The following is a 27565-nucleotide window of genomic DNA, read 5'->3' on the forward strand; positions in this document are numbered from 1 at the left end:
ACCCTCTCTTTAACAGGCTTTATATATTATTCCTAAAAGTCTACATATTGAAAGTCTATAATCCAACGCAATAGAAATGACATTTTATGCAGTGTTTTACCGATTTACAGAATCAAATCTTCTTTGAAGGGTAATAGAACTAAATGTGGACACAAGAGTTTGTCCGTGTCATAATTTCTTCTTTTTTCCTATACAAGTTATTGGAGTTCAAATAGTAGAGGTGGTTTTGCTGTTTACTGTGCAAGGGATATTTGGTAATACCAAGCCTAATAATACTCAGTTTGAATGTGATGACATTTAACTTTGCAAACAATATGAAATCATACAAGGAATTGTGTAAAAAAAAATATCGAATTGCTGAAGTCAGCATATATGTGAATGGACTGAACCCACACTTCAAATGCAAACGGAATGCACCAACGTTTTTGTGATCAACACAACTACATCACAATAAGGACACAAGTATATTATAGAAAAATCTGATAAGGGTTAGTTAACTTGTTACACAGTTACAGAAAATATACTGCTGCTATAAGGTTATTACATCACTGTGTTTTGTTATTATTAACAATTATTAACTTTGGTTTTTTTTAGTCATTATACTCTATATATTGTTCTGCCATATGTTATGCTATAAATTTTGTGTACAGTAATAGGAGAACCACCTATGTACATGTATTGTTCCAAATATGTAATAAAATTCCTATAGATCTGTAAACAACTGCTGTGCAGAGAGCATCAGGTGCACAGGGAATTTCGTACTGCGTACCTGAACTCCAGACGCACCATCTGCTGTATCACCCTGAGGCCCCACAAAGTGTAGACGGATGGCTGATGATTAATGACATCTGCAACTGGGACATCAAAATCCTAATACTACACAAGTGAATCTGAATTTACATTTCCAATATTTGTTCTACATGTTTTACTTAATATTGATATATACAGGATGGTTAGTCATTTCATAACAATAATCATGTATTATTTATTTGTGTAGTCAATTAGCTTTTCTATTGGCAGGAAAACATGCTGAATTGCAAAATATATTAAATGTGTACAGACAACAACATCTGTAGAAGTCTGCATTTACCGCTTCACGATTATTGCAAATGCAATAAAATAAAATATTACTGCATACATAATATATTTTCTTTAAAATGGTATCCAACGGATAGAGGAGGTTTTTCAATTAATTGGAATATAAATAACACATGGGGACACTTTAAGCCCATGCTCCCAAAGAATTATATGCATATAACCCTTTCCAAAAATTTTACATGACAGGCCTCTATGTGAAGGTCTCGCCACATGGATAGGTAAGAGTCAACAAGCTTATGTTCACCGCATATGGGTTTTGCTTTTTTATAGAAAACAAAATTCGTTAGAATAAAGTCAAATGCACGTCACAAAAAAGTCAACTGAATTTCATATGTACCTGCTAATACATTCTGAGTGATTTCAGAAGCGTCTGAAACTAATGCTGTTGATACAAGACCAAAGACCATTGGCACAGGCCCTAAACCATCACACGGTCATTGCTGAACTAGAACATTTTCTTGTGGACAGTACTCTTTCAGCCTAACAGGACTCATGAGAAGTGGACTGTGCGTTGTGGCCAGTATGTTTGAAGCACTACTGTATACTAAAGAAAAATCCCATGAAATTCTAACTGTATTCAAATCAACTGCATATACAAAGTGGGTCACAGCGAATCCATGCATCAACACAGAAGAATTTGTTTTTTTTTTGAGTCTCTACCTGAAACATAGGTTTATTACTAATGGACCTGTTGTTACCAGATACTTTTACACTTTCTTTATTAGAGTAACAGTACTGGTAAAGAGTGTTGGTGTCCCTAAACCACACAATACTATTGTTGAGAGCCAGGCCCCTTGGGTTAATAAAATAAACAGAAAAGAGGGATTTGATGTGGCTCAAATGTTTTTGTACTGGTATATACAGTGGTAAAACAAAGATGAATATCTAGATAGAGACCATGTGCATAACCCTCAATAATTTAGAGGGTGACACAGCCTATACAGCCTATACTATACAAAGTACAACTGACTTGATCTTAGAAATTGTTACAGTATATTGGCTGAACTGGATCCCGAGTCCCGACGCATTCGCCAGTTGCAAAAGATGACTTGCCGATGAAGAGGCAGTTGAAAGAAGAAAGAAACAGTGTGTGTTTACAGTGAACCTGTAAACACTGTGTTCATTTTCCACAACAAAAATTAAAAGAGTTTACTGAGCAACAGCTACCAATTAATATCTCATTGGTGACTGGGTTAGTCTTAATAAATCATGAGCCAGAGGGCTGCCTGGTAGAACAGTATTCGTTTACCCCAAGACAGAGTGAAAAAGTTTGCTGACCAACAGCTACCAATTCAGACCTCATAGGTGACTGGGTTGGTCTTTTTAAATCATGAGCCAGAAGGCGGTCAGAGTCTTTTCTGGTGGTCTCGCATCTGTGTATAGCCTCTAGGGATATATACAAAGTTGGAGACTGCTGATCCAATATTAGAGATAAAGGAAGACATCCATCCAAACGTCAGCATAATGTATGCTGCTTGTCTATATCCCTAAAGGCTTTACACAATTGTGAGACCACCAGGGACAACTCTGACTGCCTTCTGGCTCATAATTTAAAGAAGACTAACCCAGTCCCCTATGAGATATGACTTAGTAGGGTAACAATAATATTTTTTCTGCTGTTAAAACCCTAAACAGGGTAGTCCTAGACAGATATGCAGTTCATATAAGTTCACCTAAGCTACCGTATTCAATGAATTTATAATATATATAGAAGTTTAGGACAGTATTAAAGAATTGGAGAGTCGTTATGAGATCCAAAGAGACTTAATGTTTACATTCATATACTCACAATAATAAGTCATATGTTCAACATACAGGACTACAGTAGGGGAACTGATCATTAAACTATATTATTGGAGGACCCAGCAAAACAAAAGTTGTAGTAAATTTAAAAAGCATTTTTATATAATATATACCTTTATCTAACATAGAATGATCAAACTAATCTAAGAGATTTAGATCAGAAAATCAAATAATGAAAAGAGTAAAAGCAAATACAATCCTTATACAAGTGCAATACTCTTACAGCCACGTATGCATTTATAATTTAGAATGAAAGTTCAATTCAAAGATTCATTACCATAGCCCACCTAGAAGCTTGAAATGTTAGTAAATAATACCACTAACATGCCTACTTAAACCACACACATCCCTGCTCTACAGACCTGTCAGGAATAACTGTTATACTTTGCACTGGAGAATAACTACACACTTTAAAGTTACTCCAATAAACGCCTACTCACCAAATGTCAGACTTTGAATCATATCCCTGATGTTGCAAGACTTCAGGACTCATATAGTATGGAGTCCCAGTGAAGGTTGTTGCCAGGTCACTTGAGCCCATCAGAAGACGAGAAACCCCAAAATCCCCTGGAAACATTTGGAATAAATAATAAAACAAACAACATATGTGCTGTAATACTGTTGCAATTATTGTATTAAATTAAATGACAATTTAAGCTGTAATATTTAGTCATGTAAGCACACCATAATAAATGTTGCACTTTAGCATAATTAGGAATATATTTATATACTTATACATACACTTATATATGCAGCCCTGCCCCCTGTTGATAATCCCCACCCTGTGGTGTTATAAAAAGGTAATCTATAAAATGTACAGCACTGCGTAATAAGTTGGCACTAAATAAATACTTTTTATTATTACATTATTATTATTATTATTATTATTAATAATATTAATAAAAATAATATAAAAAAGGTAAATACAGGCAGCCGACCCCAGTGGTAAGAGCAGTGAAGCACAATACCAACATGGAAAAAGTGGATGCCCCAATTACAGGCTACACCTCAATTCCATTCCAAAAGACCCTACTGGGGCATAGGAATTTATCTGAAAATTAACAGAGATACTTGCAGAATGCACAAGGTGTAAACGCTTCTGTCACCTTCACTTTAAATTTTCAAGTAATCTTTTTTTTTTGTTCTAGGTGAATTATTTTGGGCTACGTTTTAATCTTTCATCCATCCGTTTTAACGTCTTGTTTATTTAGCCATATTTCCAACTACAAGTGATGCCCATCAGATGTGAAAAATTTGCTGGTGCTCATTTTCATACACATTTTCTCAATTCTGTACTCCATTTGCTGCTTCACTGACTTATCAATCTGCTAAATTGACTTGCTAAGGAGATAAACACTAAAACAATTTCAAACAGTTTTACTTTCATGTTCAAAAATAATTATGTATAGGTTTATAAATTCAGCAAAAAATTATTTTTAAATTTGACACAAAACATTGGAGAACCAAAGACAGATTTATTTTGCTGAGACTACCTAAAGCATAACTAAACTCCAGCAATAAAAAAAAATTGCCAACCAAGCATGCAAAATGGATGGGCGATGTTCATTCTGCAGTAAAATAACCTTACCTGCCTGATCAAAATTTTTTAATTACACTCACCTGTCCCCACTCCATTGCAGGCACCACCATTGGGCTCAATTTATTAACCTCCTGGGCGGTTCATTTCTTTCCAGTTTTATATGTCTAAAAGCAGTACATTGTTTTTCATGAAAATTTATTTTACAGTATAAAATATTAGTATGAGTATAATAAAGTTTGAAACACAAAATCATGTCAAAATAATAAATTTAATAGGTTTTAAAAAATGTAATAAAAAATGTAAAAATAAACTTTGACATGATTTTGTGTTGCAAACTTTATTATACTCATACTATTATATTATACTGTCAAATAAATTTTCATAAAAGACAATGTACCGCTTTTAGACATATAAAAGAAATGAACCGCTAGTGAGGTTAATGCAGTTTACATTACTGAGCTACATATAGTAGGCATAAACCAAGAATTTTTTTAAAGGTCCACACTAAACATAGCATATTTAAGTTAAAACTGATTTAGCATTTGTGATTGCTGCAAATGTTATTTTGAAAGTTTTTTTATTTATTCAAAAAATAACATTTAAAATGTCTCCAAACCCAGGGTCAGTAAGGGAATTTCTAAGAACATATACTCATACCACTATGTTCAGGTCATACCCCCTTGAAAAACTTTTTACAATGTTTTTATTGGTGTATGTGCATTTCTGTCCTGGTGTCACATATCTTGGATGTTATGTGTGGAGGAAAAAAAACTTAATAAGCTTTAAAAGTGAGTGACATTCAATAGGAGGCTGCTCCATAATCAGTAAGGGGATTAGATCCCTGGACTACGTACGCATAGCTTTAAGATGTCTGAACTCAACAACCAAGAAACAGTGGAATTCATTTTAGCATACCTGTGGTACCTCTAAAATAGTCTGGAGAAATGAGTCATGGTTACTGTTTGGCTGATGTATATAAAATGTTCAGATTATTATGTGTGTGGCATAGCTAAGAAGAAGCAAAATAATGTACTTATTTCCAGACTGATATACCTATACTTTTGATATATCTTTGTTCTGAGCAGCATGTAGTGATGTACAAGATCAAAAATCAACTATAATAATTAAATAATTTGGAGTAAATAATGCATACTTACTAACATTCTTTTACTAAAAGAAGTCCCAACAGGCCATGGTAATAGTTCAGATGTGTCTGACATGTGTGTGGGTGGGTGGTCATGCACACACTGACACAGGAGAGGAGGAAGAAGCTCCTAAAATGGGCCAGAGGCTCATGGGGATTTAGCGGTAATGGTTACTGTTGCTGTGACTTTGCACCATCTTCTTAGCATTTGGAACTCTCCCTGGCCAACATTTAACTGGAACCTCATTTACTAGTTACCCAACTTCCTGCCTTGTTACCAACACCGTCTTGCCTACCACCTGCCCTAACTTCCTATTTGGTTACCAGCACCACCTTGTCTGCCGACTGCCCTGATCTCTTGTCTGGTTAATGACACCGCCTTGCCTGTGAAGCACTTTGTGAGCACACCTAACTCTCTAACTAACTCTCCCTAACTAACCTACTTCTGCTGATCCGCCCTTTGGTAGGTAAACACTGGGGTCCCTGACCTGTTCCCACTCAGCAGCAAAGAGTCTGATAGTCACCAGGATTACCAACCCATAGCCCTTTGCTGGGTGCTCTGGTGAAGACCAGTAGCAGCTAAGACTTTGCACACTGGGTGATCCCGCATAACCTGCCAGAAGGGGGACCATAACAGTGCAAAAGTGTGAATGTTGCTTAACTTACACAGAATGAATATGCCAGAACATTCTTTAAACAAGTTGCTGTGTAGATTGGTTATGAATATACCCGTAAAGCACATAGAAGTGTGCAACACCAATAAAAATATTAATACAGAACTTTGCATGTGTGTAAATGTGTACTGGACAAAAGCATATTATACTTGCTAAGATATGATAATGTAAAAACTCTACCATCTCACAGAAATAGTTTTTTAAATGAATGTTGTATAATAGGATATTCATGTAGCCTTATGGCTTTTCATGCTGGGCAGAAATAATACTGCACAAGTTTATTGGAAAATAAACTAATAGTTATGTGTTTTATATGAAACAAAAAAACAAATGTGCTTTTTCTCTTGAACACAAGTAGAAGACAGCTGCAAAGTCAAAACCATTCTCTGAACTGGAAAACAACTCAATCTTGTGTAAGCTTCAGCCTAGCTCTGATATTTAAAAAGTCTCTTCAGTCTCACTTTAATTATGGCCTTGGCTGGCATTAGGAAAGTGGAACCAGTTTATTAACACAGAATAATATGTGTTTGCCTAGGACAGGACAATTTTTATCAAAGGCCTTGAAAGTACACATGATCTAATGCAGATGGCCAACCAATTTTGCAAGAACATTACATACTTGAAAGTTTAAAACAGATCCTCCAAACCATCTATTTTCAGAACATAGAATTATAGGATGATATAGTTGATTTTATATGTACTATTACGGTTTGCAACTGTTCACCAAATGTTTTTTGAAATAAAAAATATGGTAAAATCACTTTTAGTACATACAAACACAACATCATCAAAAACAATTGTGACAAAAAGGATAAAGCTGTATCAATGTATATATTATACATTTTAAAAAATCATTTAAAAGAGAATATTTAAAACACTATGCATTCCCTTTTAGCTATCATAATGTGAGCACAAAAACAGTAAGAAAGCTAAACCCAGAGACAAAAAGTCTAACTATGATTTATGAAACTGAAACGTGACCCAGAACAACACACATTAATTATGCAAACCCATAAATAATCAAATCATTTCCACATCATTTACAAGGGTCACTAAGTCTTACCAATTTTAAGCAGATTGTTCTTCAAAAAAATGTTCTTTGCTTTTAAATCTCTGTGAAGTATTCTCCTAGAAAAACAAATGAGAGGGATCAAATGAAAATAAACACACGAAACACAAATCTGCTCTCCTCACTCTATTTGTCAACACTAAAAGTACACATGATCTAATGCCAGGAAATCTGTCAAGCTAATAATTAGGCCAAGGATATCATCATAATAAAACAGAATGAAACAAAATAGGAAGGAAATATATGTAATTAAACTGACAACCAACATACAGAAGGAAAAGGATAAGTAACAGTGTTCTGTTTGTAAAAACAAAAACTTAAAACACTGTTAATTAAAGCATCAATAATCCTGCAAGTTCACATTGCATGATGTAGTTGAGTGGTGGAACTGAGAAGTATAATCCATATATATTTAACCATACATGAGAGGATAAATGTGATGGAAAATTATACAAACGGGTTCTTTTAAACCTCAGGAGAACTTAATCCCAAACACAAAAGGTTTATCCAATGTCAACTACAATAAAACTTGGCAAAACTCGGCAATAGAACTTGGTGTAAACTTTCTGCACTGTTACATTTTGCTTAGAATGATGATTCACTTTATTGATCAAATGTAGTAAATCAGATCATCTCATATGCCTCTGCAGTAAAATATATTTGAATGCATGGCTTAACTATTCATAACCCTGAAGCTTCTTAAATTGCTTAAAGAGCAATCCACCTTTCGGCACCTGTGCTAAAATCAGCTATTTCATTAAAATACTTTTTAAGGCCAACTTCACACCATCGTTACAGGGTTTAAAACTATACACAAGTTAGTGTGGTAAATGGCACCCCAATACACTAAAGCAATGCATGTTTGCTAGCACACTACTACCGGTATGTACTGCAATACTGCTTTATTCAAAATAAATGACCTGCATTAATGAAAGCACATTTATGCAACAAGTAACAGGTGCTTGTTTAAACACAGTGCACAGCCCAGAAAAATCTGTATTCTCTAGGATCACGCAGTACATATAGACCACATGGCAAGCTAATATGAAGGCAATAGTAGTGCATCCTAATTGTACTGAGCTCTTTCTGCTTCTTGCATCACCAATCAAATTCAAACGTCCAAAGCCACTCTGAGTCTGTTAGAAACATCCAAGTTTTTATCAGTACAAATACATTAATATTTTAAGTGGCAATATGGAAGGTTTACCAGCATCACAAGCAGATGTGCTACAAAATCAACAAAGCAAAAAAAGCAAAAATCTTGGAGCCTAGACATTCATTTATTTCTAGAGGAAGCTGTGCTTTGATATCCAAAAAGAAAGAACAGCAGAGTTTGACTTGGTCATTATAGGGTTACATGAAGCTGCAGAAAGAGCTCATCCCCCTAAGATCACCCACAACCTCAGCTGTGTAGCAAAAGATTTCTTCTGCAAGTCAGGCAAACTGCCCCTCCCTCCTTCAAGCCTCCGTTCTGCACAGGAGAAAGCAGGGAAGCCCTGTTTGTATCTAGGAGTCCTTATGTCAGATGTCCTTAACCTGGGCACTACCTGTGTATATATATTTATACATACACACACGTATATACTGGGATATAAACTGATCCAAATATAGATCGAGTTACTTATTTTACTTGAAAATACAGAAAATGCTTTGATTTGGACTATAAACCTGGGGCACAAAATGTGGCCTGGACTGCTAACACACAAAACAGTAATTCAAAGAAATTACAATGAAATATATGTATACATAAATTTATGATGTGCCATTTTTAAAATAAAATTAAAATACATGGGCTCATTCTACATATGTTTCTCCCTCTTTTTACAAGTTAAAGGTTTTTGTACTTTTAAGTAGGGTATGATGGGTCAACCCCTTTTAAATTTCTTTTTGTGTATTATTGTTTGCCACCAGGAGATGGCACTGTCTTTTCATATAAAGTGTGTAACAAGCTCATAACTCCTGTCTTGAAGGCAAAATTTTGGTACACACTTTATATAAGGACACAGGAGTATCTGCTGGTGTGACCTGAGTATAAACTGATTTTTTTTTCTAATAGCATCTTAAGGGGGAAAAAATTTTCATTTTTTATTATTACTATTATTATTATTATATTTGAGTATAAACGATACATACATTTTAACTAAGAATAACCTAATATCATTATATCAGATACATTTAAGGTTTATTGCTTTGTAAATAGCTCTCTCTATATTTTATTTATGGCCTATTGATTTAGAAATAATTTTGGTATTACTAATACTACTAATAAATTAAATACTCTACCTCTTTCAGGAAAATTTATTGTGACACAAAAATTCTGCTATATAGGCACGACTAACATGTTGTATAGTTTTTTTAATGCAACACTACAGACATTACTAAAATAAAAAAGTAAATAGTAAAAAATAAAAATTTGAATAAAAAGGGAGGAGCGGGGGAATGATGTAATAAAGGCCGATAAGAGTTTTTAAGAGACCAAAATATAAAAACAAAATACCATGAGATTGTTGGTATTTGATTCCTGAAGTTAGAAGGCTACTGATATTCTAGTAATATAAAATGTATTTAGTACATAAAAAATAGCATTTAAAAATGTAATTAGTCTGAAAAGAAAACTAATGTGTCACTTTTTACAGACTGGCAAGCTCCAATATATTAAAGTTGTGCTTTGGGGGTTTAAATATCCTTTAACGTTTGTATGTAAAAGGTGCACTTTTTACTTAGCTGCAAAAATATGGAATAGACTTCAATGGCAGCTAGTTCTAGTAAGATCTGTAGATTGTTTAAAGGCTGGATGTATTTTTAAATGACCAAATTATTATCAATATTAATAAGTAGCACCACTCCGGTTTCTCCTATATTGCAGCAAATTGGACCATGTGTTCATTTTTGCCTTTCTCTTGATCAACCACGGGATTAGGGTTATTAATAAACTCTATCATGTCTGAAGTCATATCAGGTCTGAAGTTATATAATGTCCACATAGTTCTGTGAACATTGTGCCTGATTTATTATAGCTCTTCAAGGCTGGAGAGGTTACACTTTCATCAGTGAAGCTGGGTGATTCAAGGTTAGCAAATGTTTTCAATCCTGGACCAGATCTATTCCAGGTTTTCTGGATCACCTAGCTTCACTGATAAAAGTTTATCCTCTACAGCCTTGGAGAGCTTTAATAAATCAGGTCCATTCTGTCCACAAATTTCCACATTGCTCATGTTCTATAAATAGTGTTGTTGACAATCCCTATCATAAAGCATCACATTAATAAGAATATCAATGTTCAGTCAATAGGTTTGCATTTATGCTTCGTATACATTTTGGAAAATGACAAAACCATTAAGATGAGCTTGATGATAAAAATGTCCTAACAATGTCCATATCTATCAATCAGACTTTAATTTAAACCAGAGAAGGATGATCTTTGGTTATCCTAGGTTGCTACACTTTTTCCTTGAATACGCCCATTATTATGTCACCATATGCATATCATTATTAAAATTATCATCAGAATCGTGCACTCTGATTATACAATCGCAATTCTGCTTTCATTGCCATACTATAGTATGCAAATTGAATAGCAGAATGTATCTTCTTTTCTTCTTGCCTACTAAGGTTGCTTTCGATGTGATATTGTTCTTTTCTGTGACTTGTCTCTGCTCTAAGCTCTTTCTACCCCAGTTGCACCTCTCAGCACAGTGCTGTCCTTTAATTTAATACAATTTATACAAATAAAAGTAGAGGCATCTGTGACATTGAGAAAGACACCTCTGCTATTGCTGATTAGCAGTTGCTGTCTATCAAGAACAGTAACAGGCCAAAGAATGCAAACATATTGTAAAGACAGGTTTTATTCTACAGTGACCTATGTATAGTGATATGTCATCCTATTTTACTGTTATCAAGCAGAAGGTTAACAGAGTAATTTCAATAAAATAGTACAGAATAGCAAACCACATGAATTGTGCAGGGAAATAAAGCAGGGGTACCAATAGGGTAAATTCAAAGAGCTGCATACATAATTTTATTAATTGTGTTCCTTTATCTGTATTTTACCATACATTTCTAGGGAAACACTTCAGTTCAGATTTTTTTTACATGCAAAAGGTATGTAAGCCTTAACAATGAACTTCCCTTTTTGGTCATCTTTTGGTCCAGTAACATACTACTGAAGGCATTTCTGCAAAATTGCAGAGCACTTCCATGGAGCCAAAATACATCATACTATGTACTATTGTGATAACACTTCTCATCCACAGAGACATAGTACAGTGAATGGGCAATGTTAACCTAGCACAGAAGGGGTGTTGATGGCAGGATCAGTGTATAAAATTAAGAAAGAAAGAAAAAGAAAAAAATTGCAAGCAGGCAGGCATAAAATAAACTTACCTCTCTGATTGCTTTAGATTGATTTTTCTAGTTACACTCACCTGTCCTCAGCTAGAAGAATAGATTGCAATCACGCAGATAAATTCAGTTTATTGCAGGGACATGTGATGTCCCTTCTGCAATAAAAAAACCTGCCTAACATTTTTTTCTAAGTTAAATATAGTAAGTTGCAATTTATTATATTTCAGTGCTTTGATAAAATATAACTACTGCAAGACTCTTTCTAAAAATCTCTATTTTATCCCACAAAAATGTATATTTTTTCTGTTTTCCTTTTTTTTTAACTCATTACCTAGATTTAAGCAAATGAATGTACATTCTTATCTTTCCTTTGTGCTTACATTACTGTATTAAGTCCCCCTAAATACAGAATATACTCAGTGTGGACGTATGAAAATGTTTTTTAATATGAAAAAAGAAAATAATGCAGAACACATTTAAATTCTTTAATACTTCTTAATTTCAAATATACCTAAAATCCTGGCACGTAAAAAAATACAAAAAAAGCACTGCCACTAACAGAGTGGTAAGGGGTTTAGGAATTATTGCCACTAACTACCAATGGCATTGTGACTCATCACCAATGCAGGAGAAAGGGATTAACATCACTGCAAATAGCCTCCAATGAAGGAGCAAGGTTCAATAACTTTTTGTTTGAGCACAACTTACCATTACTGCCATTGACACCAATCATGTGGCTTTTTTGCTCCCACTTCTTTTTTAGGTACAGTTCAGAAAATGTTTATACTGATATTGTACTACCTCTAAAAGTGTTGGGGACCTTTATATTTATTTAGATTTTGTAGATTCCCAAGGTTGTAGTATTTATTAAATACAGAGTAGAATGGTGGAGCAGGCGGTGGTACAATAACAAACTTGTTTTCCATACTGTTTTTCTTTTTTTTTCATATATGAGATGATAGGGTCGCGATAGATATTCTTATTGTAAATGATCATACAAAGCAGAGGCCAGTTAAACTGCTGTGACATTAATGCAAAAATATTCAACATCACTAGCGCATATGATAACAACAATGAATGATTGTTTTTGCATTTTTGTCATTATGATTTTCATGGTCATCTGCATGTCGTTTGTTTTTTCAAATCTTTTTTAGATTGGTTAAAAAATGATTTCTGAATCAAATCACAAAACTAGCAAATGCTTACTTATCACTATATCTTGCTCTAAAATATGCTCATTACCGAGCATTGTAAGATATTTGTTCCTGTATAATAATCTTGGGTTATACATATTTCTTCCTGTTTATAGTAATGATAAAAAAGAAGTACCTTTCATGCATGTAATTTACACCAAGCAATAACTGGATGAACCATTCTGTCACTTGATTTTCAGGAACTACGTCACCATTTTTCTTGTATTCTTGTACCTTACAATCTAGGTCTCGACCCTGAAGGAGAAAGAATAAAAAGATCATAAGTAAGGCAAAACAAGGCAAATAAGGCTGGCGTATAAGGAGGTGGGCAGAGAACCATATTCCTGTGTAAGCTCCAAGTACAAAAATGCAACAGTAAGGTTCTAGCAGTATGAAGGTACTGTTGTTTGGAAGCATGGTAGAGAGGAATCTATGACACTAGAACAATCAGGCTGCACCTTTCTCACACTTTCCCTGCTGCTCTACATTAGACTGCATATAGGACAACAATTATTGGGCAGATTGGACAATATTACTCTGAAACCAATTTTAATTATGTTTTGGGTAAAGTGAGTTAGGGCTAGAATTTTTCATTTCTTTTAGGTTTCTAATAATATCTGGGTTACCTCTTTCTTCCCATGTTGTGACTTTTAAATATTAACAGCAAAACTACTTCTATTTTTAGAATACAAAATGATAAGAATTTCTGTCTAGTCTTTATTGCTATAAATGTTTATATTGGAAAGATTTCTCCCCTCCCCTCCTATTCTTGTAACAACAGTTAACCTAGCTTTATATGTGTATCTGTATCTTCTATATGTGTGTATCTGTATCTTTACCATTCTCCAGAGGAGCATGTGCCCAGCTCAAAGACATTGGGCCTGATTTATTGAAACTCTCCATGACAGAAGATGCTTTTTTATTAGTGAACCCGGGTTATCTGGCAAACCAGGAATGTATCTAGTCCAGGATTGAAAACATTTGCTAACAAATAGCAAATAACTTTTCAGAAATCAATTCCAGGTTTGATGGATCACCCAGATTCACTGATGAAAGTGTATCTTCTCCAGTCTTGGAGAGCCTAAATAAATCAGGCTCATTTAGTGAACCCAATGTTCGTGCTGAATCTCATTGAAATCTATGGACCTGATTTATTAGGACTCTGCAAGACTGGAGAAAAACTCTTGGGAGAACCAGGGTGATCAAACAAACCTGGAATGTTTTTTTTTTCATTCATCTATTATTAGTTGGCAAATGTTTTCAATCCTGGACCAAATCTATTCCAGGTTTGCTGGATCACACAGGTTCTCTCATGATAGTCCATTTTTTTCCTGTCTTGGAGAGCTTTAATAAATCATGCCCTATGAGAGGTAAAAATTCCACTTATAAGATCAGATTTTCTTCCTTCAAAGAACATTCATCCAAACTCAAAGAGCATTAGGTGAACAATTTATCTCCCATTGACTATAAAGAGCATTCCTTTGGTCCATGGGATTTAATGGCAGTAATTGATTCCCACCAGGAAATGTTTGAGGGGATGTCCGATTCCCTGTTTTATAAATAGAGCCAACAACATAAGTCCAACACATTTAACCTGTTTATGAAACCATGTTCAGTAAAATCCAAGCATTATCTGAACAGGTGGGAAAACAATACCTCTGTAATCGTTAATTTTTTTAAGTACATAACATTTGATTTTTTTTAAAGAAAGTTATGTTCGAAAGACAGGTTAAATAATGGCCATTACTGTTTATACACAAACCCTTAAGTGAAGTGAAATCTCTATATAGGGACATAGACAACAACAAAACCTAAAACAGTTCTAACCTATCCTCATGCTATCCAAAGGTTTATCTATACTATAAAAAGCTCTCCAAGACTGGAGAGGATACACTTTCAACAGTGAACCTGGGTGACCCAGCAAACCTGGAAAGGATTTTCTAAAAATCATTAGCTTTGGTCCTTAGACCAGATCCATTTCAGGTTTTTTTGGATCACCCAGGTTCACTGATAAAAGTGTATCCTCTCCTATCTTTGAGAGATTTAACAAATCAGGTACAAACTGTACAAAAAATATTAGGAATGGAATTGAGATTTGTTCCTAGATTTGTTGAGCTTCCTTATGCAATGAAATACTTATTATGTATTTAGACAAAATTTCTGTGGCGGCTATAAATAGTTTGTGTTTTCATACTAACTGGCAGAATTGTTGAATGCTGTTATCTACTAAACAGACAGAATACATTTACAGCTGATTTATTTTATGTTGTTTTACAGCTGATAGAACAACATTAGGCTGTAATATTAACTGAGAAAGATTTGAATTTTTTAAGAACAGCAAGCAGTATCTTAAAAAAATAAAGACAGAATGCAGCAGAGATTTTTATGCCAAAATAATATATACAGAGTTATTATAATATAGTTGTGCACATTTACATACCACTCTGACACCAAATGGGATTTTAAATTGAAAGCATAATTTTTTCCTAATAATAAACCCTTTAAAAAATGCTTTTTTCTTTACGCTGTCCTCAACCAACCAATTCAGAGTTTACAAAACCCTTCTAGTTAAATGAGAATCTACAAATCACAGTACTACAAAGTCTATCATCAGCTATTTTATGTTTTGAAGGGGTTTTGCTTGGAGGGAAGAGCAGAAAGTGCATCTGCACAGAGGATGAATGTGCTGCAATATATTAGTGGTATATAAATAATAAATAAATTTTAAAAATACCTCTGAAGTCTGGCAGGGGAACATTAGGCCTAAAGGCAAACTCACCCTAGTGTCCCTTATCACAATATAGCAAGGTTATAAATCAATACAGCATAACTGGATTAATACAAACCAAGTTAAAGTTGAACTCCAGATAAAGACAAAAAATAGTTCAGCCTTGTTATATCCATAGATGATATAATAAAAAGTATGTTGCTGCTGTTTGTATCCGACATTATAATTGATTTCTTTGAAACTAAACAAACCTGTTCTTCAAAGTAAGTTCAGTTAACTAAATTTCAATACATAGTGGGCAGCTATTGGCCGATGGTTGGAACATCACGGTGGCTCAGAGGTTAGCACTTTTGCCTTTGTAGTCCCATGTTCAAATCTTGGCTAGGATACCATCTGCAAGAAGCTTTCAGGTTCTCCCCATGTTTGCATGGGTTTCCTCCTCGTACTCCGGTTTTCAAAAACATGCAGTTAAGCTAATTGGCTTACCCCCACCCCACAAAAAAACTGACCTAGGACTGTATTAAAGACATATTACTATGGTGGAAACATTAGATTGTGAGGCCCTTTGAGGGACAGCTAGCCATATGATAATGGACTTTGTAAAGCGCTGCATAACATGTCAGGGCTTTATAAATACTGTGTAATAATAGTAATGGTTGTCAGGGGGTAGGTGAATATTATACAGCAACGTTTCTCAACCAGGGTTCCATGGAACCATGGGGTTGTGCTGGAGGTTGCTAAGGGGTTCCTTGAGCGAGGAGAAGTTTGTTACTCTCAGGTCAGTTTAATAGAATCCAATGTTTTTTTAGCTATCTGTAAGGGTGGGAGCCTTCCCACTGGCCAGCAATGTAAGAGGCATTCTTCCTACTGACCACCCTGCTAACATACTGTAAGTTATAGGTACAGTAATTATAGCACAGGTTTCTTGAAGATCTGAAAAGTATTTCAAGGGGTTCCCCTGTATTACAAAAAAATACTGCTAAAAAGAATACTGTCTTGACTGCTTTGAGTCTGCTAAAGCTGCTGACATCATACTTAACATGGTGGCATCCAACTATAGTCTCATGGCTTTTGGCCGTCTACACAGGTTTTACAGGTAGAAAACAAGCATAAAATACCTTAAATGTGCATTTAAACTTGTAAGAAGGTTTTTGATGCAACAAATTGAAAAAGTGTCTTTAGGGTAATCAAAGATGTGAGATGATGGATCTGGACAGTTTGGAGAAAATAGTGCCTAGTTTTGTATAATTTCTACAGGAAGCGCACTTTAATTTTGTCATTATACAAGAGAGTGTGCTTTCACCCTATGAATGACTATGTGATATTACTATGTTTGCAGGCAGACTAATATTTGAAAATGACATGTTACCAAATAAAATCCTTTGAGAGTGTGTCAGTTAACATTGTAAAACATGAAAAATTATTGTATGTGACTGCTTCGTTACTGGGAAATGAACAATGACACAGTGCAGATTGGGATTTGACCACCATCAGACTATTGGTTGAAATTCTAATATATCTGCCAATTTATTTGTAAAATTGTTAGATTTTTTTGTGTCAATTTTTTTTAGTTTTGTTACGTGTCATAAAAAATAGAGTGATCCCCATCCTGAATTTCAAACCTGGCACATCTATAATATGATTGATCTCCAACTCCCAATGCCCCCCCCCCCCCCCCATCAAAAAAAAATTTAGCTTGCATCATATAGAATGGATATGATATCTAAAGGATCTATGTATCACTGAAGAACTGAAGAAACTGTATTTATGTTAACAATATTCTGATACTCGTCTTGCAAAAACAAGAGGTCCACTTGAAGGACTAGGGAGTGACTTGTTTTGGCTGATTTGTCTTGAAATTCCAACCAAATGCTGATAGGCTGTAGGCTGGGGTACCTATCTCTGCAGATCTGAAAGCTGGTATCAGAGTTGGTATCATTAAACTGTAGAAAGAAGCAAAAGACTTGTAGGAAACTACAGCTTTTATTTGAATTTACATATATGACATAATGACGTATGACTATGGTGGGACATTAGATTTTTATTGTGCTGCATAATATGTAGGCACCAAATAAATACAAGTCATTAATATTAATTTATTTTATGTTTAAAATAGAAAACAGTTTGCAGGTTATAAGGTAATGTGTTTTGGCCCCTTACAGGAGGAGGTGAGCAAAGGGAGGACCTTACTGGTAGGGTGATCCTCATTTATAATAAGTGTGTGCTTGATGTGAATGTGAAGCCATCTGTCCACAATTTGAAAAGGAAATTGATTTTTCAAAGTCGATCTCAAACATACTAGAAAATCTACCAATGGAAGCACAAAACACCATTACATCTCATTATATTTCTTATATGAAGAATAAATGATTGAAAGGGTTTTTTTATTGTGTTTTATTAAAGTATATAAACTTTAGCATCTGTTTGAATACGGATCTAATATTTGCCCCAAATATAATAAAAAAGTCAATCATTTCAATGGGGAGTTCACTTTTACATGACTATAAAAGACAACTGAACAATACAATACGTTAAAGATGAAAATAGACATTTTACCAACTTGCCTAGTCAGCAACAATGCTAACTGCAATACAGAAATGGTGTTTTACTTTTCAGAAATCCATTTCTGTTTTCATTCTGCTACTCTGAATCTATTTATCATTTTTCAGCATGATTTATGGACAGCAAGGTATATATACAATCCTCATACAGGAAAAGACATGACAAAACTGACATGCAAATGCTGATTTTCAAGTTTTATTCATGTTATATAAATGTATTTTATACATTTCAACACAGTTATTTATATTCGGGACATGGTTGTTATTTGACATCTGATATGAAAAATGAATTTTACCGAAATGAATATGCAATTCATGCATATGTACTGTATATACAGTATGTGCTGTAATGTGGTCTACCTGTGTAAAATCTCAATTTTTGAATTTCATTTTTTAAATAAAAATTAGAACTGTACCTTCAACGGGGTTAAATATTTATAGTATGGCTAAAGGGATGTACAATATTGGAAGGTATGTCAGAGCACTTCTTCCCTAAGGATGAGTAACTTAAAAAGTGAGTGTAAGAACTTAGAAATATCTGGCTGGTTCTCATAGGAAAATGAAAAATCTGTGTTCCACAACTCTCAACATGTTAAAGCTTGTGTGAATTTTGTAGTTTTTAATTTTTTTTTATTTTTCAGCTTAGCTGGAGCTGGCATTAAATGTAGGTCAAAGTCTAATGTTTTAATTTGTACATATGAACTTATTTATGAGGTTGCAGCTTTTCTTTGTATAGGACACTGTATGAAGCCACTGCTGATACACAGGGGAATTGTTGGCTGTCAAGTGATGGGCTAGGAGCAGGAGAGCCTCGCAGCCCAGCTGTCCCCCCTTTCTCAACAAACACAATATGTATTACGGGAGCCTCTCCTGCCTCTATGTCAGCTAGAGCAATAGTATGGTACTTGTTTTAATCTGCTTACCTGTTCTACTCCAAAAGCCTGTCAATCAGCAATTCTCCATTCCAGCCAGCACATGCACTGTTTGTTCAACTCTCAGTGTTTAAACAACCATCTCTTCTCATACATTTAATATTCTCCCTTATGCAAAGTCATCATCATATCTGGGAGAACAATATTGCAACTTGCTGACAAAATCTACAGGCAGTATCAACTCATCAAGAAGACTCAGAAAATAAATCCAGGGTTATTCCAGACATCCAGGGGATGTTTCTAGGTATTCATAGCAGTAAAAAAGAAGTTTTGGTTCATAACCTTCTGGCCTTCCAATTAGGGCATCACTAACACAAAAATCAGAGTAGGACACACAGATCATTACATGAGCAAACAATAAATAATAAAACTGGATGCTGCGCTGCTGTGTTCTTAATTATTTTATCAATAAACTTTGAATACATGACAAGGAATTCTCATAGGACTAAGCGTTAGCCAAAGAAAGTGAGCTGCAATAGCTGTTTGCCTTTTGGGTTACTTTGCTGAAATAATAAAGGAATCATTTACTTTTGTATGTAAATTGCAGCTTGAAATATTTAGCTCAGTTACAGTAGGCTTTTTAAAATAAAGGAGCTAAAGAGACATGGAAACTAGCTGGTTAGGAAACTAATATATTCTTAATTCTTTGTTGTGTTTGATGTTGTGGATAACGGTACTACAATAATAATAAATGTAATCCACAGTGTATGCTTATGATGACAGAGGCTTGATTCCTTTGGGTCCGTACACAATATAGATTTGCTTTAGCGGAAACAATTATTTGTGATCATTTCAAGGTATACTTTTGTATAGGAATGCAGCAGAGCACCTCAAGCTGGTAATTCTCTCTTACTTCATCACAGAAAAGCCATTTTTAGGGTATTCTTTGAATTGTTTTTATGTTTTTTTTGGCCCATAAAATGCATTGAATGTATTTGTTGCTGTTAGATAATAAATGAATGAAGCAGTTTTAAAGAAAACCTATAGTGTGGCAATATAAAGACTGCCATTACTTGCCTTTCTCTCTGAAAAGTCCAGGTTCCTGATGCCATGCAGTTTTAATGATTTTTGTAAATTATATACATGACATGTAGGTATGCAGAATAGTTCTCACTACCTAATATGTGTGCTTGTTAAAGCCCCAGAATGTAGTGGTGCCAGAGACAATCGGGCATCCAGCATTTTCAAAAAAAGATAAAAAAAAATGGCAGACTCCATATTTCCCACAGCACAGGTTTTTTTTTAATTGCCAAACCTTTATGTAACAGTGTACAATCAATTTCCTGTTAGCCATTTTTTACATTGTGCTTTTGAGTAGAATGGAAAGATATAAGGGTTATATAAAAACTATATTTATGTGTAATATGAAAATGAATAATGTTCACTTTGTGTTAATGGGTGTTATATTACAAACACAAAGGCAAACGAAAGGAAGGGTGGGGAGGTTTTTCTAGCAAAATCACATACAGCTTTATTTTTACATTTCTAGTAGGGTGAGGAAGGTTTAGAATTTCTTTGAATTTTTTCCCCCAATACCCAAATTTTACCAAATTTCCTGTCGAGTTAAAAGATAGTCAGACAAAACATGAAGTAAGAGAATAACTCTAATGGCATTTAAACCTGACAGACCTCACTGTGACAAAACTAGCAATAAATCATGAAAACGGTTCTACCACTTCTCTGCTTTAGTTAATAAATAAATAGGAAAAAAGAAAAGTTTTGGTCAATAGAATATAACGTTTTGCAAGAGAGGTGTAAACGTGTAAGCAAATGTGTACATTGTAAAATAAAGGGGTAATTTAAAATTCAATCTAATCATAAAGATCTTTTTATTTTAAGAAACTAATACAGTAGGGTAGTAGACATGAACAGATTTCAATTAACTTTATCTGCATTGAAATTAGAAATTGCAGAACAATGTAGTAGAAGGTGTCATAGCTTTAATGAAATTAATCTAATGCATGACTAACAAATGCTTTATATAACAATATTGTGTATCAAGTTTAAAAGTGCAAGTAAAATATGGGACAGTAATATACAACTTACCAATAACCGGGAGCCTGTAAAATAATTTTAAAAAATCACTTTTTTCTTTAGTTTTTTTTTTTTTATGCATAATTTATCATTATTCTGCAGTTTTACCAATGTTTTATTTTAGTCTTTATGTTAGGTTTGTTATGTTTTTTCTAACATTTTCTCTTTTTATTTTAATTTTTTTTCAAATAATATGTATGCATTTGAATAAAAGATTACACCAACACCAACATGGACGTATCAGGCCTACGGGTTAACCACTCCAGGTCAATGGCCATAAATCTGGATCAAGCCACCACTGCTTCCCTGAAACAGGCCTTTGACCTGGAGTGGCATACAGCTGCCTTACTGTATCTAGGGATAAAACTCACCTCCAGAGCTCAAAAGCTATAAAACATGAACTTTGGTCCCTTATTCAAACAAATACCTTTGGATCTAACCAGATGGTCTGCCAACCCCCCTCCTCCCCCCCTCGTCCTAGTTGGGCAGGGTGGTGGCAGTAAAACGGAATGTGCTTCCTAGGGTCCTTTACCTGTTCAGAACATTGCCTATACCGATTCCACAAAGGTCACTCCATCTGCTCCAAACCAAAAGGTCATGGAACTCATCTGGGGTCATAAAGGGAGTCACATCAATTCATGCTTTCCCCCTAAAGGGGGTTGGGGTGTACCTAATTTTAGGCTCTACCATAGGGCTGCGCAGATTGCACAACTTTCCCGTAATACTTTATTGTTCCAAAGGCCTCAATGGGTGGATTGAAATTGCTTCCCTTATATGGATACCTAACTGTGTGAGACCCAAGATTTCATGCCCCTCCTTACAGTACTCACTATTGATTTGGGACAGAGTGAAATGCCATCCAGATGTTAGCTCAGCTTATGCAGCTCTTGCTCCTCTCTGGGGGAATCCCGAGTTCCCATCAGGAATGCCACCACATTGGTTCGGTTGGTGGAGTAGCCACAGGTTTTTCAAAGTGGGGGACCTTATATCAGAAAGGCTCATATTGAATTTTAGTAATTTAGTTCAAAATATATATCTTCCCTGATCTGAATGTTTTCGCTATTCGCAGCTCCGCTCTATTTTTAAACTCCAAACTCCCTCCCAAATTGAAAAACAGCATTTTATAGTAACTATAAGACCTTGGCTGACTCGGTGGGAAAGATCTAAATTCTTTTTTCAGTGCTGTCGGCCCCTCCTCCAAACTACACTATAATAAAGCCTGGGAAAGGAATATGAACCAATCATGGGACTTGAAGGAGTGAACCGAGATAGCCCGAAATAGTTCTAAAGTCTCAATTAACCTGAACCTGGTTGAACTGAACTACAAGGTAATGTTACATTGGTCCCTACCAAGTTAGCTAAATTTTTCCCTGGTTATTCCTCCCTCTGTTTCAGGAGATGTGGAGGGATAGGGGACATGAAACATGTCTGGTGGTCTTGCCCGGTGGAACAAGAATTCTGGAGAAAGGTTTTTTGACTGTAAGACCTGGATCTATGTCGGTATTCCCCAGACACCAATCCGCCAATCTATGCCGCAGTCTTCCCCTATAGCAGCCCCCGCTTAGCCTTGGTTGTATCTCCCAGCACTCGGTTGCCCCTAGGACTTGGTGTGCCAAGGATGGTGTCTGGTGAAAGGCCGGCAGCTGACCCAGCGCCCACTAAATACAGAGTACAGAGACACGAATACAGAGTAAGAAGACAGGAATCCAAAAAACTAGCCAAGGTCAAAAACACAGGAAATCAGTCCATCCAGCGCAGTACAAGGAGTGAGGCAAAAACAGTCAGGGTCACAAGCAGAGGTCGGTCCAGGCGAAGTTCAAATGGGTAATCAGAAAACAAGCGTGGGTCAGTAACAGGAAAACTCACAAAAACACTCCAACACAGGTCACCCCAGCAGATGCCATAACAGGCACCTCTGACTGGGGGCAGAGAGGCTATAAAGCCCCAGCAGCCAATGACAGCCTGGGATTAATAGGAACTACTCGACAATCAGCTGCACACAATTCAATTCACTTCAGCTGTGCAGCCTCAGTGCAGAGGATGCTGAGGGAAACCTCAGCCACAGGAATGCTGCAACCTAAAGAGTACTAATTGTGCAACCCCAGTGCTACCGTGAGCTCGGAGTGCCTCCTAACATTGACCTTCTCACTATGGTGGTACAAACTTCTCTTCCCCTTAGCCTGGAGAGCACCCTACTGAGCAAAATTGATATACCATTGCCGAAATACAAAAGGAAATTTTATAATTATCTGCTCCTAGCGGATAGAATCACACTGGCCTGGGCCTGGAAGTCATCATTAATACCAATGGCCCCATTATCGGTGAAATTTTATGGATGGTGAATGATAAGCTCATCTGTACATTTAAAGATACCCCACATGCCTGAACTCACCTGGGATCTGTGGATCGCACATTGTTCCTCGGCTCAGCCACTCCAACCCCTCTACCCCCCCCACCCCCCACCCAAACTACCTCTTTTTCTCATTACCTAATACGTGTATGACAGATCAAGCAATATTACAGAGACTGCTGAGATTTTTGGAGATATGTTTATTTGCTGGTAATTCAAGAAATACTCTGCAAACCTTATTTGTTCTTTACGTTCAAATGATACCTGTATTTTGACGTTCAAATTCAGTTGTTATGTAAAATACACATTTTCTATTTTATTTATCTTAAATCTATTGAAATAAATGATTACACCAGTAGGCATTTTATATTTTTTACCAAAATTAAACCATTTTATTTTCTTTAAGGCCATTAAGAGATTCTACCATATTATCTCTCTAGAGCTCTGCAATGTACTCTAAATCATGTCTCATGGATTTAGCCTGTGGTAAATAGTTATTTGTATCCACAGTGTACATGTATATATATATATATATATATATATATATATATATATTATATAATAATTTTGAAAAAAAATCTCTAAATAATAATTTAACAAAAAAAAAAAGGTAGTACCGGTAATTTATCTAAAGCAAGCATTCCCATATTTCCTTCATATATTCAACCATCAACTTTTTTAACCGGTTAACAAAATTGATTAACAAGCAGTTAGTAATTAATAAGCAGTGTTTTATCCAGGCATCGTTCCATGCATGAACGAGAAACAATGAGACATGCTTTCTCAAGAATGAATACTGTACATGTACCATTACTGTCACATGTCATATGGAGTCTCTTGTGCATTAATAAATATTCTTTATTTAAAGCTGGACCTTAAATGTTCCTGCAGATAGATCCACATTGTGGAAACTGACACAGCTAACAAGAATAAGTCTATATTCAGACAGCTGTGCCACTATGGTTCACCACTGTCAACCACTTCTCATCTACCCCAAAGCCCTTGTTACACCTAAACAAATACAATTCTTTTTTGCAGACACTTGAAGATGGTGCATGCATAATGGTTGTTTTTCAGAACTCAATGGATCATCTCAGGGCAGTCCACTGCTTCTTCAGACTTCTAAGCTCAAAAGCCTGTCAAAACATTATTGAAAGCTCCCAGGTGCAGAGGTTGAAAATGAGTACCTGGGAACGGGTAATCTCACTGTTGGCAAACATCCATCCGAACTTAGCCTAAACTACTAAACCTAATGAAAATAAATGTGGCATAAGAATGGGACCAAGTCAGCCCATAGCAAAGATCATATGCATGTACTGGAAGTCCCCGAGTTATAAACAGCAGACTTACATACAACTTGTACTTACAAACGAAGGCTGTACAGCAGGGGATCACTGGGCTGTACGCTGCGGGTGAGGGGTGCCCGTCTTCACAGAGACCACTGTACTATACATCAAAGTACTATACATCATAGTTATTGAAGCAGAAATTGCAAAGTTAGAGGAGCTAGATCCTGATACAGAGAGGTTCACCAAAGTTTACTGTACAGTTACTGAAGGCCTGACATGCTTTAGGGCTATTTATGGTGAGAAAAAAAAAAGCTCTTTGCAAACATCCCTTGATGCCTACCTTAGGAAACTGACTCCAGCAGCAAAAACAGACCCCGACTCTCTAATACCAGTCTTATCCTCTCTAACATATCCATAATCTTCTACCAAGATTGTTTAAGGTTGTACTGCTGTTTCGGAATTTACAGAAAGTAGGAATGTACAAAAAGGTACAAATAAAAAATATGCTAGGACAAATACCTGTTCTGGATGCATTAAAAGAAAAGTACCTGTTCCAACTAAGATACAAATTAAACTTAAAGTGTAACTAAAGTAAATAAAAAAATCACACTTACCTTTACTTCCACAGATCCCTTGATCCCTCCAGAGCTGTACTCGATTCTGTCCCGTGTTGTCCTGGTTTCTCCGCCATGTTCTTCCTTCCTCTTACGTCTTCTGCGTACGTCACTCAATCTTGCACTGCGCAGACGCTATATCGGGTGATGTATAGTGCTGTATTTGTAAAAAAAAAAGGGCCAATCTCACTGTACATAGGTGAGATCAGCACCTTTTTTTCAATACCTGAAAAGTCCTTCAGCCTTACAAACAAACCTACAGAACTTATTTTGTTCGTATCCCAGGGACTGCATGTACTGTGATATTTTGGGGAACTGGGATCATTGCATCATATAGGACACAGCCAGACCGAACAAAAAAAATAGTGATTTATTAAATGCAACATGCGCTTACATGAGTATACAAAAAAGAAAACTTTGCTTCTCTTCATGAATACTAACTTAAAGATAACTGCTTTGTAGTTCCTCACTAAAGCCATACTATCTGACACTGTATTACTAATTGGTTCTAATTAGTACCAGTTTGTAATTTACATTTACATGTCATCTGTTATTATCTGATTTACATTTTACCTACATTTATTGTCTTTCTTTGGAATCTGTATGTATTCTGTGTTATGCCACTTCAACTTTCGTCTTTTAAAATGCATGAAGATGGAACTTGGAGTAGTGAAACGCTGCATTTTTTACAATATTTCACTTTGATATTAATGTTTGCCTTCTCAACTTGCTGCATATCATAACATGAACTGATAAAAAGGATAGAGAATAACAGGCACTCAACTGAAGCTCTCACTTAGTTATTGGTGGAGTGCCATGATAGTTATATATATATGTTTTGCAGCCTTACAGGGCCCTTTCTCAAGGCAATATAATGATATGATACCAATGGATACAAATACATGGGATCAAAACCCAACTTCGGCCAACACATCAATTTCTCTATCAGTGACACCAGGACAAGAAACAAAATTTTGTGGTTTTCACTGGGACAGGAATGCACAAACAATAAAATACACTCTTTTCAGTTATTCTAACCCTTAACACTCTATTGCTGCAGTTGTCTCTGTCTCCATCACACAGAAATTCCTGTAGTTTTAACACCCTCTCACTGTTGAGGTAGAGCTCACCAACATGGGCACATGGAAATATATCACCTCCCCAACCTACGCATAACTAAACATTAATTTTGCCTGATTGGGCTTTAACTACTTTCAAGTTTCTTCTTTTACTTACTTCTACATAGAGTATATAAGGGACAGTAGCAATGTTATATTTGCAAAGGCATGATGAAAATAATTAAGCCCTTCCTTCAATGGATTGATTACTATAATTTTTTTATAAAGCTAAGCTTTGTCATAATGTTCCTATAATTTGAACATATATATCAATAAATATAGCTGATCTTCTCCAGTTTATATTTATTTAGACTTTCCTAGTTTTACTGTAGCACAGTGCCATATACAATGTATATGTTGGTCAAAAAAATCTAAACTATAATGGTTTTAGGTGATTTTGTTTTTCAAATATGAAGCCCCCATGAAGGCAGAAATACAGAGCATTATTTCAAAAGAGGGTTTCAACAGAGAGCACATTGGTAGCTTCTCCTCTCTCTTAAACAAGTAGTAGGAGCTTTGTTACTGCCTGAGACTTAGGGCCTGGTTTATAAAAGCTCTCCAAGGCTGGAGAGAATACACTTTCAGAAGTGAAGATGGGTGATCTAGAAAACATGGAATGGATTTTTAAATATCATTTGCTTTTTAAAAATAGCCTATTGATTATTTGGTAATGAGTAGAATTTGTCTGGGAGTTATAAGCCTCACAACTTTTACTTTAGCTTTGCTCTTTAGACACAATTAGTTCTATAGTGTCCTAAATGTGAATGTCGATGCAATAAACAATCAATGTGGAAGATTTTTTTTATTTATTGTTGCACATTATTTGTTGTTTGTACTCATCCATTAATTATATAATAAAGATGTTAAATTTTGTAGAGATTAGTTGATTGTGTACCTTTAAATTTCCTAGAAAAAAAGTTCTCTTTCTAAAAATATATGACTATGTTAGAGATGTATCATTTTTAATTTGGTGAGTTCTTCTAACATAGATATTTTGATCAGTATAGTAAAGAATTAATATTGTGTTGTATTGTACACTGTTAGAAATATATTAATAAAATGTTAATATGC

General features: G+C 35.3%; 1 protein-coding gene across 2 annotated transcripts in view; it reads right to left on the bottom strand.

The window, feature by feature from the left end:
- NEK11 (NIMA related kinase 11) overlaps nt 1-27565 on the bottom strand; it is a 158934-nt gene that overhangs the window by 92405 nt on the left and 38964 nt on the right. For both annotated transcript variants that reach the window (XM_072412330.1, XM_072412329.1), the window contains exons 4-6: nt 13005-13123; nt 7323-7387; nt 3342-3468 (exon numbers count right to left, since the gene is read on the bottom strand). In XM_072412330.1, coding sequence (XP_072268431.1) covers nt 3342-3468; nt 7323-7387; nt 13005-13123 — 311 coding nt within the window. The remainder of the gene's footprint in view (nt 1-3341; nt 3469-7322; nt 7388-13004; nt 13124-27565) is intronic.

The sequence above is a fragment of the Pyxicephalus adspersus genome, chromosome 5 (genome assembly GCF_032062135.1).
Source record: "Pyxicephalus adspersus chromosome 5, UCB_Pads_2.0, whole genome shotgun sequence".
NCBI classification, from domain to species: Eukaryota; Metazoa; Chordata; class Amphibia; order Anura; family Pyxicephalidae; genus Pyxicephalus; species Pyxicephalus adspersus.